At 38.5% G+C, this 12,131-nt stretch overlaps 2 protein-coding genes across 2 annotated transcripts in view; both read left to right on the forward strand.

The window, feature by feature from the left end:
* plekha7b (pleckstrin homology domain containing, family A member 7b) overlaps positions 1-2,441 on the forward strand; it is an 81,840-nt gene extending 79,399 nt beyond the window's left edge. Inside the window, exon 27 of the mRNA XM_073465234.1 lies at positions 1,761-2,441. Coding sequence (XP_073321335.1) covers positions 1,761-1,783 — 23 coding nt within the window. The 3' untranslated portion in view covers positions 1,784-2,441. The remainder of the gene's footprint in view (positions 1-1,760) is intronic.
* Positions 2,442-11,787: 9,346 nt separating this feature from the next.
* sox6 (SRY-box transcription factor 6) overlaps positions 11,788-12,131 on the forward strand; it is a 137,629-nt gene continuing 137,285 nt past the window's right edge. The window contains exon 1 of the mRNA XM_073464063.1: positions 11,788-12,089. The gene's annotated coding sequence lies outside the window, so the exon portion shown is untranslated. The remainder of the gene's footprint in view (positions 12,090-12,131) is intronic.

Genomic DNA, 12,131 nt, shown 5'->3' on the forward strand with positions numbered 1-12,131 from the left:
AAGGTTTAACTGCATGTTTTACGGTGCTTATGTTTCCGAGGCCTCTCTAATTCTCTCTAACAGAGGGGCTCCTGTGTGCTTTGCACCTCGCTGCATGCTCACTGCTCTGTTGTGATTGTAGGAAACACATCTTGTCTGGGTTAGGGAAGCCCTGCCTCTGCTCCCATTATGATCCAAACAAACATCTGCAGGCAGTCTGCTCGTCCCACTGTGATAATTGTGTGTAAATTGTTTTCTTTTTTTCTTTTTGTACCACTGCCAAAATATTTATGGCTGGTTGAGGAAAGAAAGGGCTCAAACGAACATGACTGTTTGTAGCATTGTGTGTAATTAACAAAAGAGACACCTTTTGATTTAGCACCTTGACAGATCAGCAGTCAGCACAGCTGCATTCCACAGCACCAATTAGCTCCCCATCTGTAGACTGGCAGCGATAAGTCAGAAAAAAAAAGTAGATATCACTGTTGTTACTGTAAAAAGAGGGTTTGTGTCAATTTACTGCCTCATTAAAAAACCTCTGTGCATCAGCCAACACTGACAAATACTTTATTTGGAATGTTGTTACCGATTTTGTTGTGATTTCTTCCCATGAGCTCTCCATGGACAAATAAGGATGACATAAATTGCAGGATGGAGATTTAAAAAATGTTTATGGGCACATGTACATAAAATACTCAGAAGTTGAAACATGAACACACACACTGTAACAAAGTGTATATTAAGCTGTGTTTGCCTTTCCCTTCTGACTTGAATGCGCTACTAGGTCTGTCATGATAACTGCTTTGGTCGGATAATATATTGTCCCAGAAATAATTGAGATAAACTATATATAAGGGAGTAAAAAAATTCAAATTTTGATTTTTCAGCAGATAGTTATTGTCCAAAATGACATTAGGGCACTGTAAACATTACAGGGAATTTAATAATAATCATTTACCTCAAGCATCTTTTTTTGCATTATGTTGTGCTTTTGTCGGGTGATGTCAAAAATTATGTCCATATATTGATACGTTGATGGGATATGTACAATAAGTTGTAATTATCATGACCGGGCTATTTGTTATTATCTACAGTGTAAGGAATCTTCAGTCCTTGAGAACTTGTGTGACTGCATGTTGTGCTGTGTGATTTCTATTTTGCTCTACTGCTCCAATTGGATTTTTATCAACTTTACAGTGTTGTTAACAACTCTGTGTGTGTGTGTGTGTGTGTGTGTGTGTGTGTGTGTGTGTGTGTGTGTGTGTGTGTGTGTGTGTGTCTGCTTTACTGTTCACCGTCCAGCAGAAATGCACCCTCCACAACAGTGCTTTATTTGCACATGGAGGAAGAGTATGAGAGATTTTCTCTTTGTATGCAATGAATGTATCAGTACACTATGTAGAAGGTGCTGTCTTATATTTATCAGGTCTATGGCTTTCGTATTGCAGCTGCCTTTCGTGTGAGAACATCTTAAAAATGACTCTTATTCTCTGTCCGTTTTAGTAATACAGGTGTATTGTAGTTAGTCTTTTTCAGGTGTCATGTCAACTTGACTTTTGGATTCTCTACATCAAGGGGAAAATAATATTTGGCTAATGTTGCACGTGTTTTTGGTCGTGGTGCAGTGAAAGCCTGGACTCATTCATGTTGCACTAAAACCTAGAAAAGGAAGAAAAACTCAAGTTGTGTTTATTTTGATAAATTCCACTGTCATGGTTATCTTGCTTTTCTGATATTTACTGTTTTTGAACTAATTGTCTTTCTCTCTCATCACTTCTCAGCTCAAGCTATTTCTGGACACTGAGGTGCTATTCCGCGATGAGAGCAGACAACTGGATTCTGCAAGAAAGGAGGATTTTGTTTGATTTTGAACACCTACACCTTTCCATACAGCGGTACGAGAACGTACTAAACATTTAACCTGCTCTATGAGGCTCATGCAGCATTGACTCGTTGATGTGTTTCTAGTTGCTGAAAGCAACAGGGAAATGGGAGCTGCTGTGCTTATTAACTATGGACATGTCTAACAAATGTTAATCTCATGATAATAATAAAAAAAATATTTTATACATGCCACTGCACTTTGAATTGTACACTGTATCATGTTTTCAAGGTATGACTGACTTGCTTTTACTTGCAGTGTGATCTAAACTGGGAACTCGTTTGTTTTTTGTTTCTTTCTTTGTTTGTCCGTCAGGTACAGAATGTTAAGGAAAAAGGTACTAAACGTGTCATGATGGTAGTATTTTTGTCAAAACTCAGATAATGTTCTTACACCAAACCACTTGAAATATCATATGTATGTACCTGTAGCACTGCCAGTCTCCTTTTAGCTTGCCAAAATGAATTTTATTTTTGCTTACATCAGGATGAAAATAACCTTTAACATATTTTCTGTGTGACTGGGGAAGGTTGCACAATGGAAATTTATAACAATGTGAATATTAAAGATATTAACATAAGATCTGGTTCATCACAAATGTATTTATTTCATTACTTCTATTATTTTATTTCATATTTATCACATTTATCTGAAACCAACTGAACACCCCTTGTCTCGCCCTCTCCTACGGTGGCCATTTAAAACCGAGGGGCAACCTCCAGGGCTGAAAAATGAAGCTGCCATGGAAGTACCAAAAACTGCAGTTCCTCGAATGGCCACTTGAGGTTGGTTCAAACCCCATAAGAGCCAATGTTAAAATGCCCAATTATACAACAATCATAAACATGTTTTACAGCCTGGTGCATTAAACTGTTTTTGGCACCTATATCTAATTTATCCCTTCATGACAACTGTACGGGGGTGAAGGCCTAAAATTACACAAATCAAGGGTGTGGCCACTTTGAGTGTTGTTTTGAGTGTGTGTGTGTTTGTGGTGTTGATGCCTTTTGGAGAATTTTTAATTCAGATGTTGGACAAATAATTGTACTGTACGGTTATTGGACTAAAAGGCCGGAGTGGAGGGACAGACGCAGGCAGAGCCTGAAACTTCTGGAGGAATAAACACCAGGAGTCAAGGAGAGCACAGAGTTTGTTTTATAAACTTTTGTAATTAAAAAGAGGATTTATCTTCACTCTCCGCTGCTGTAGAGAGCTGCGTAGGTGCTGAAATCCATTGTGTGTATTATTTCTTATTTGACTGCTGAATGGAGGGAAATGTACTTAACTTAATAAATGTAAACAGAAGACATGAGCTAAAGAAAAGACAGGATAACAGAAAGAAACAGAGTATCTGGAGAGTGCTGCCTTTGTTCACAGACTGACCTGAACACAAACACAGACTACAGCTACAGTGAAGTATTCTGGCTGTTGGGGTAAATAAACCTGCGTTCAAACTCACAAGAGTAACTTGAATAAAAGAAAATGATCCTGTGATCAAACTAAAAAAAAATTGCTTCTCTTTGTGAAGACTGACAGCTTGTTAACCTTCTCTAGCTTGGCAGCTTCCAGTAAGGTGGGTAGACTCTTCCTCTGTAGATATTAAAGACTCACTATTGAGGTGACAAAAACACAACAATTCAGTTTCAGGTGATTATCCACCAATGAAACATAATTATGAATATTTGTTTCCATTTCTGAATATAGATTCTCCTGAATCCTTCACCCTTGACCTTTAAAAGTAAATTCATCTACATGCTTCTGAATGATAAAAAAAAAAAAATCAAAGCTTACAGTGCCTTATAATTGACTCAAGTATAGTAATCACATCCTCACAGTCAGAAATGATAACCAACAAATCAACCCCTGCCAGCTGTATTGTGGTTGTTTGTCACTGAAGCGTAGAAGTTCATGTGAAGAGGAACTATTTTACTGTACAACAGAAACAGAAGAATATCTCCAAAATGGTGACGATGTGACATTCTCAACTTTAGAAACATCAGATACCAAAATAATCTCACATGGTCTAGTTTGACAGTCATCGAGTTTACTTGTCATTGTCCTTAACTTTCTATGCAGGAGCTGGGCAGTGCAGTGTACACAGATGTTCAAACATAGTTTTATTATTCTTGTGCTCATTAAGAAATTGGACTAAGAAAGGCTCATTTTACCTAACAGCCTTTGTTCTTTATAATACATCACTGGAGTGTTTATCGACCGTATCTTTATTCTAATCATGTACAATGGAAAAGTACAAAATGTGCACTCATCATAGCTCCAAGATTCTGTTTGAACCTCCACATTGATTGCCTTGACCTATTAAACTTCATTCTATTATTTGGAGATGGAACCAAACTATGGCATGCTCAAAGGAGGTGAAGTTTCAATACAAAAAAAAAAGAAGAAGGAGAAGAAGAGAGGCTTCTTGAAATGTTTCTTAAGTTCAAAGCTTTTTCCATCTCAAAAGGGCATTTTTAATTCCGTGTATTTTCAACCAAGAAGGTGGATACTAATAACTCTGGATTCTGAAGTACAGAATTCATATCTTTAAATCATGAACTGTGTCTCCGTTGCAATTGTAAAAGAAACCTCTGAGAAATACGTGTATTGAAGTTCTGATTCAAAAAGAAAAGAATATAGAGAGGATGTTTTTAAATAGAAAGTGAGACGGTTCTTTCATTCGCAAATTTTGCAGGTTTCAACACAAATATTTATCATGTTACATTGGTCATAAATCGCTCTGATACATACACTGATGGGACATGATGCACCCACTTAATGAACTCTTTCCTTGTCTCTCGGTGAGCTGTTGTGTTGCGGCTCCCTCCCAAGTGACATCTTTATCTTTAATTGGAGAGTAATTACTTTCACTCATCTGCATCGTGGTGCGCTCGGAAAACACCTGAGAGATCGGGCTGCACCTCCCTCGGCAGCCACATCCTCTCTGCCTCCGTCTCTCCTCCAGGATCTGGGGGCCCCACAGCGCCTGCTGGCCCTGGTGGCTAGAAGACCCATCACATCCTCTGTTCTGCTTATGTTGCAATAAAATGGGATGTTTTTCCCTCCTCCTGCAAAAAATTCACCCAAAGACCCTCCACTGAGGATTGTGGCATTTCCATGTATTGACGTTTGGCTGCTGGTTCATATACATTTGTTATTCTATGCTCTGGACTTCAAAGAGAATGAAAGAGGGCCTATTATGCTAATTGGGTCCTGTTCTGTTAAATGCAATCAAGGCCTCCTGCGTTAATCCTTTACTAAATACTTACTGGCTTCAGAAATGCTTTTTTTTTTTGCTAAGACACATACTGCTCAGCTCCCTGACAGGGATGTTTGTTAGCAGAAGTAAATAAAAGATAATAAGAAAATAAAATGTCTCCTTTTAAATCAGAAAAGTAAAACTGCCTTTTGAAGTATGATTAAAACAGGTTCAAGCTTTGAATTCTGCTCCTTTTTTGTGTCTAGTTTGCTTTATGCCAGATTTGCCGTTGAAAGGAAGAGCCTATTGAGACCATGTTGAGGACTCTGACCTTGTTCTCCGGTCTGCATTGTTCGCCGCACTTCACACTGCATTTGTAACGTATTCACAGTTTTCCCCTGATAGAGGAAGAGAAAGGGAGGAATCCTACAATGATTCCCAGCGATACCTATTTCCATCACATAAATATTATTGTTACTCGCCGTGAATGTCTGAGGATTTAGACTACAGTGGAAACACAGCCGGTGCCTCCTTTGCGCACTGTGGGGATCCAGATTGTAGTCCAATTGTACAAACACAAAACCAAGGAAGCCGATGCAATAGGTGCTTTGATTTCAAAAGAGTATTTTATGCTGTTTTATCATTTTCAAGCTCCACATACGGTACATTTTTTAATATGTAAGAAATGGAATGGTGATTTGTTGAATAATTGAAGAGTTAGGAATCACTGAATATTCTTCCCAACGTGCGTGCATGCTATAAAAAGAATAAAAGGAAGGCTGAATTACAGTCATGCTGCACTACATTGACCTTACTATTTGCACTAACTAAACAATGCCTTTTGTGTCGTCTTTTATATTTAAAACAATTATGTTGTGTTATCATTTGGGAGATGATACAAAAGTGTTAAATATTGAATAATACGTTTACCGGTTTAATACATTAAAGAGCAAGAGAACACAATTCCTTCACATAAATGATTAAGTGTGTGTTAAGAAGGTGCTGTGTTACATTAAACAATGAATTAATCTCATTTCCCTTAAACGGAAGGCTTTTACAATACCTACAGTGAATTGGGCTTTTTGTACATAAAAGCAATTGCTTTGTAAATGAACCAAATGCCTCTGGGCCTCCTCTTTAATCTAGCTGCTCACACAGCACACATACACACTGATCTAAGTGGAATTTACTACACTTAACGACTCAAATGAGAAGGCTGTGAATGCAGAGACTGCACGGATCTACAGCGCAGTTTTATTTCGTGGTTTATGCGTCTGACTTTTATAGATACAATGGTGATAATTTAAGGCAGAAAAATAAAGTTGTAACCGTCAGATTAAGTCATAACTTTAAAAGATGTGTTTTGATGAAATCCTAACAAACACAATGGTTGTAGTTGCGGAACAAAAACTGTCTCTTTCAAGAAAAATAAGAAGTTTTCACCCAAATGGATTCATGAGTGCAGGTATTGTATATCAATATTCATGATGCATAGCATAAATAAAGGTGTAAATAAATAAGGTGTATTCGTGAGCACTACAGTGTATATATTTGTAGTCCTGCTGGCTCAGGCTGTGTGATGGTGTCCCTGATAAGTATATAATTAGAATTGGCATGTTGCACTCCTTATTTCAACATGATTAATCAGTGGTTCTCTGTTAACTTGAAAGGAAATATTAGATCCTGACTAAACTTTGATGAAATCCAGAGTTACAAGTAAGAGATTTGGGTCAACTAATGAGAACAGAGCGTCCCACTTTGCAAGTCCAATTGGGAGGGAGACGATTTGCATGTATGCAAATAGTGTTTGAGTTAATTGCATAACTTGGCATTCAGTAATGACTAAGTTGTGTTGGATGTGTGGATGTGGTTCTGACCACTGGCAGAGTCGTCCCATTGATGGCAGGTCAGGGTGATTACAGAAGCTTCTGTAGGCTCATGTCATTTCTTGTAATCGAAGATCTGACAGTGTGTGCACAGATGTGTTGCATCCATCCTTACATCTTAAAGTCACTTGTGCTCACTGTCATTGGGGTGACTGTCAAGCTGAAGGTTCAAAATGTTCTTTCCCGCAGAAACCTCCCAATGTCTCTGGAGCTAAAGTCAGCTGCTAGATGTCATCTCTACAGCGTTACTTTCTCACATGTTTAAAATGCAGCGAATTCTATCACATCTCCAAAAAGTAATGTTTGCAAAGGTCATTATAATTAATTAAAAGTGCAAAACAAAGGTGTGTCTGCTCATCATAACACATGAATAAATGAATTAAACAAGAACGTATGTTGTAGGGCTAAAATAATCTCACCAACAACTTACAGTAGGTACAGAAACGCGTCATAAGTTATGTTTTAATTAGGGACAGACCGATTACCGGCCTGGCTGATATTCAGCATTTTTCCAATTATTGGTATCTGTGATTTTTCTGTAAGACAGCTGATAATGCATGCAAAGCAACAATAAGATTAAAATTTTTACCTCAAATGAATATCGGTTTCTTTTGAAATGATACAATTCAAGGACTTTTCAAGAGCAAATTAGTCAAAATTAACAAAGCAATAATTCATATAGATGTTCCATATACTAGTCAGGACTCAAGGCCGTCACTTTGTGTGAAAAAGTGTTGGGGACATGACGGTTCAGATGACAAAAACCTTTTTAAATGGTCATAAACATGTGATTTTAGGCAGTTTCATGAGGGAATTGTATCAGTCAGAACAGATAACTGCATCAAAAAATGTATTTAATCTCATTTGTTTGTGAACATTTCTTGGTGCAAGCTGTTAAATATTTTGCTTTAAAAAAGTGATGGGTACAAAATTAGCAGACATGTCCCCATCGTCCTCAGTTTAAAAATGACACCTAAGGAATTAAAGATATCCCTCAGTTTTAATGATAGACATGTTATTATGCACATGTACACATCCTTTTTAATATCAGAGCTTAAAACTTATATAATGATGAACAATTCTAAGATATTCGTACACTGGCTTTATCAATGTATTTAAAGCTACTGAAGACATGATTACATGTTATACTGTGTTATTACAGGCGCACTGTGTGGTTTTGGGGAAGACATTTTAATCAGAGGAGAAAAACCTTCATTGGTGGATTTTTATGACTAAATAAACAAAATAAACAAACACAATTTCATAGTGTTCAGCTTTATTTATATTTGCAAGACTCTTCTTAGTCGCATCTTTTCAAGCTTCAAACAGTGTTCTTGGGGTCCTCATGTCCCTCTGAGGACAGCTTGTTCATTCAGTTATGGATATAAGATATTGGGAAAGAATAAATATTTCCGAGATTGTGTTACTACCTGATTAATATTCTATATATTACCTTTCTGTGTTTGGATTTCTTTTCCAAAACTATACAGTGCACCTTTAAAATGTGTTTATGACTGCTTATTAAGAGGAGATATTATTGTTAAAAAGACAAGATGTGCTTACAACAGCATCACAGCGTGCCATAAGTTATTAAGTGGTCATAGGCTGTTTGTAAATGCTAAACAGAGGGTTAAAATAAAAAGTGTTGTGTTACTCTCATCCTATAATGTCAGGCCCAAAAGTCAGACTTTTACAGTCTTCTCCTTCTATAATTCAGATAATTGTGAATCCTCATTGAGAATACAAATCGCTGTATTTCTAAGCATGAATCAGCTGCACACCTTTGAAACCTGCTCCTCTCCGGCTGCACTGTAATCAAAGCTGCCCTCCCTCCCATCCCATCCCATCCCTCACCCCTCCCCCTCCCCGCTCATCATCATCCTCACTCACTGGCTGAATGGCGTCCTCTAATTAACCATGCAGAACAGGAGAAGAACACATGTTAATTTAATGTAACAAAAATGTTGATTTTCATGCACTCTCCTTCTCAAATATTTATGGGCTAGACTTGAATTTTCAAGATGCATCAAAGACTCACAGGGTATGCAAATGTGTCTGCCTTACCCCCCAACAAGTTGGACTGTCTTTTTGCTCTTCATGCAGCCTTCACACACACACACACACACACACACACACACACACGCACACACACACACTGCCATCTGAGCCATAAAGAGGAAGCCATTACAGTCACCTCTGTAAAAATCTATATTTGTGATTTTGAGAACTATCCTGCAGCCAGCTGTAACTGTAAATAATTATCTTTTTACTGCACATTAAGCAAATAAAACTAGACTATTTGCATCAATGTCTCCTCTCCAGATTCAGATAAGATTGTCATTTTGGAAGCAGCAACGATGACGTCCAAAAGCAGAAAGCTCAAGTGTTTGAAGAGAAATGATTTTACTTCTAAGATGCTTTAAAATTAGTCTGTAAAAGGGCTTTATGGACCAAGATTCTTCATTACTTAAATTAGTATAAAGTTCATCTGAGAAGAAGCAAAAATCCTGTGTTTCTGTCTCTATTAGAGTCATCTGATTTTTGCGAGGTGGACAGCTGCAGGTGTTTCCCTCGGTGACCAAAAGGTGGCGCATGAGACACACGAAACACGAGTTTGAGTCCCGCTCAGTCCGCTCCTGCACCCAGAGCAGATACCAGACGAATCATCAGGCATGGATCTGAAGAAATACACTGTCAGATTGTTACAGGAGTGTCGATAATTTCACCAAACGGATGTGTGAGTAAATCAGAGGACAGGCGTCAGATTATTTTAGAGTTGTACATGTTTAAAGGTCAGGAGGCGTTCAAGTTTAAAAGAAGTCCAGAAAAAACTTTCAGAGGTGAGCTTTATTTCTTTTTCTTTCTTTCTTTCTTTCTTTCTTTCTTTCTTTCTTTCTTTCTTTCTTTCTGTCTCACACACTGCAGAAAAAGTAAGTCAGACTTCAAACTGACAGAAAAAAGGAGCTAAACTGAGGTGTGCTGATGCTCCTTGATGTTAGGACGTGGTGCGTTTTTACTTCACCTTGGACAAAAAGAGAGGGACAGTGAGGCGCACAGAGTCAGAGCTGATGTTGTGGATGACTTGTGTTGCCTCTCTCTCTCTCTCTCTCTCTCTCTCTCTCTCTCTCTCTCTCTGTCTCTCTGTCTCTGCCTCTCCTCCCTCCTCTTTTAGCTCTATGTGACTGCAGTTAACAATCAGAATTTCCTCCTGCTGTCTCCTCTCTTTGTAAGTAACTTTTCCTATTTCTTACAATGTTTTCTCATCATACATGATAGTCTCCTGTTATAGGGCACTTATGGCATGCCCAGTAGGGGAGTCATGTCTGGTGATGGGTGCTGTCATGATGTGTATCGGTATGTGCCTTTTTGTGCTGCTGCTGATTAATAGATTACAAGTTTTTCGTCTGTTGTCTTTCTGTTTTGATTTCTCTGTGATTCGGACATGTTGTGGTTTATTGTGTGTGTTTGACTCGTGTGGGCCTCCTCCAGCTCAGCTGGTCATTTTAAAACAAATGTTCATTCAATACAGATAAATGTCTCGTTGTCAGAGGCAAATAATGTCAACCTGCAGCCGCTGCACCTTTGCTTTAATTTCAGAAGTGAAATGGCTGCTCCCGGATCTGTTTTAAAACATAATGTAGGGTTTATTTAAATTAATGTAATTGGTCTGTGTGTGCGTTAACGTACTGATGCAACCTATTGATTATTTTAGTTCTGTCTTCTGTGTTAAAACCCCGTATGGATTTTTATACAAAAACTAAAAAATAAATTGCCTCAGTCTGTAAAAGTTAAATATGACGCAGGAGAATAATATTTTCTCTCGCACCACTAACCACATTACATACAATTGTAAAACAATCACTGATTTTTTTAATTTCTAAAAATCATTCTTTTGTTTTAATTTCTATTAATCTAAAACGAGTCTTGTTTTTTACGTGTTCTTTGAATGTGACAATTTAATTACCTCACAATAAATACACGGTGTGAACACACAAGTTAGACGCTTTGCAGGACCAGAAGAATCTTCTGCTTTTTCTAAGATCATCTGTCAAAAATAATTATTTTAAAATCTAGAAAAGCTGAGAAGCATGATGTGACTTCCAGCCCATGAAATGGCAAATATCTGCAGAGAAGCTGGTGATCTCTGGATGGATGAAAAACAACATTTTTAATTATTCTTTTTCAGTTTCTTATGTGATCATTTTAACCAGAAGAAGTCAATGAGAAACAGCAAAGGTTGTGTGTACTCGAGGTTCTGATTTTAAAGTATGCAAACGAAAGCTGTTACATTACGCAAGTCTAAACTAGTCCCTGAACTCTCTCTGACTGGGTTTCTCTCACCTGCTCTCATATCAAGCTGAGCGCGTTTTCTTCTAAAGAAACGCTGATTCTGGAACTCTATCAGTGAAGTTGGAGAGGTCAGTGCGTCGTTTGTCTCCAGAGAACATAAATAAAAACGTGCCACTGACAGGAAAAAGTCATGTCTAACTTTGAAGTGCCTATAAGTGATGTTCATTTACGTAAGCTTATTAAACTAACTAAACTGCGGGCAGTTACAACCATCCTCCTTGTCTCCACTTTTATTTCACCACAAATCTCTCTCTCTCTCTCTCTCTCTCTCTCTCTCTCTCTCTCTCTCTCTCTCTCTCTCTCTCTCGCATCTCTTGTCTGGGAGGAGGAGGAGGAGGAGGAGGGGAGGGGGGGGGGGGAGTCCTGCCTCTTTGCCTTCCTCAGATCAATGCCCTGGCCACTCACTTTCTGATGTTGCACGACGGGAAATGCTTTGAATACTTGCGACATGGCTGCGCGCATTGATTGCCAAGATTGACAGCAGCTCTACCCATCGTCTTCTCTTGTCTGAGTGAGAGAGATAGAGAGAGAGAGTGAGAGAGAGAGCGAAGAGAGATAGAGAGAGAAAGAGAGAGAGAGTGAGAGAGAGATAAAGAACAGATAGGCGAACAACAAAAGGTACTTGTAGTTTTGGACAGCTGAACTTCACACAGAGTGTGCGGGATCCCCTCGCATGGCCCCGTGTGAGCAGACTTGAAGTTTTCGCTCAACAGATAGCTCAGTGTAGCCTCGTCCAGCAGTCTTTACGCACGGGAAAGGACGCACAGATATCTTCTCCACGGCTCAGATCATCAAGGTAAACAACACATTTGCTGTGCTTTTCAACATGCCCTGCGCT

Source organism: Pagrus major, chromosome 4, assembly GCF_040436345.1.
Source record: "Pagrus major chromosome 4, Pma_NU_1.0".
Lineage (NCBI taxonomy): Eukaryota > Metazoa > Chordata > Actinopteri > Spariformes > Sparidae > Pagrus > Pagrus major.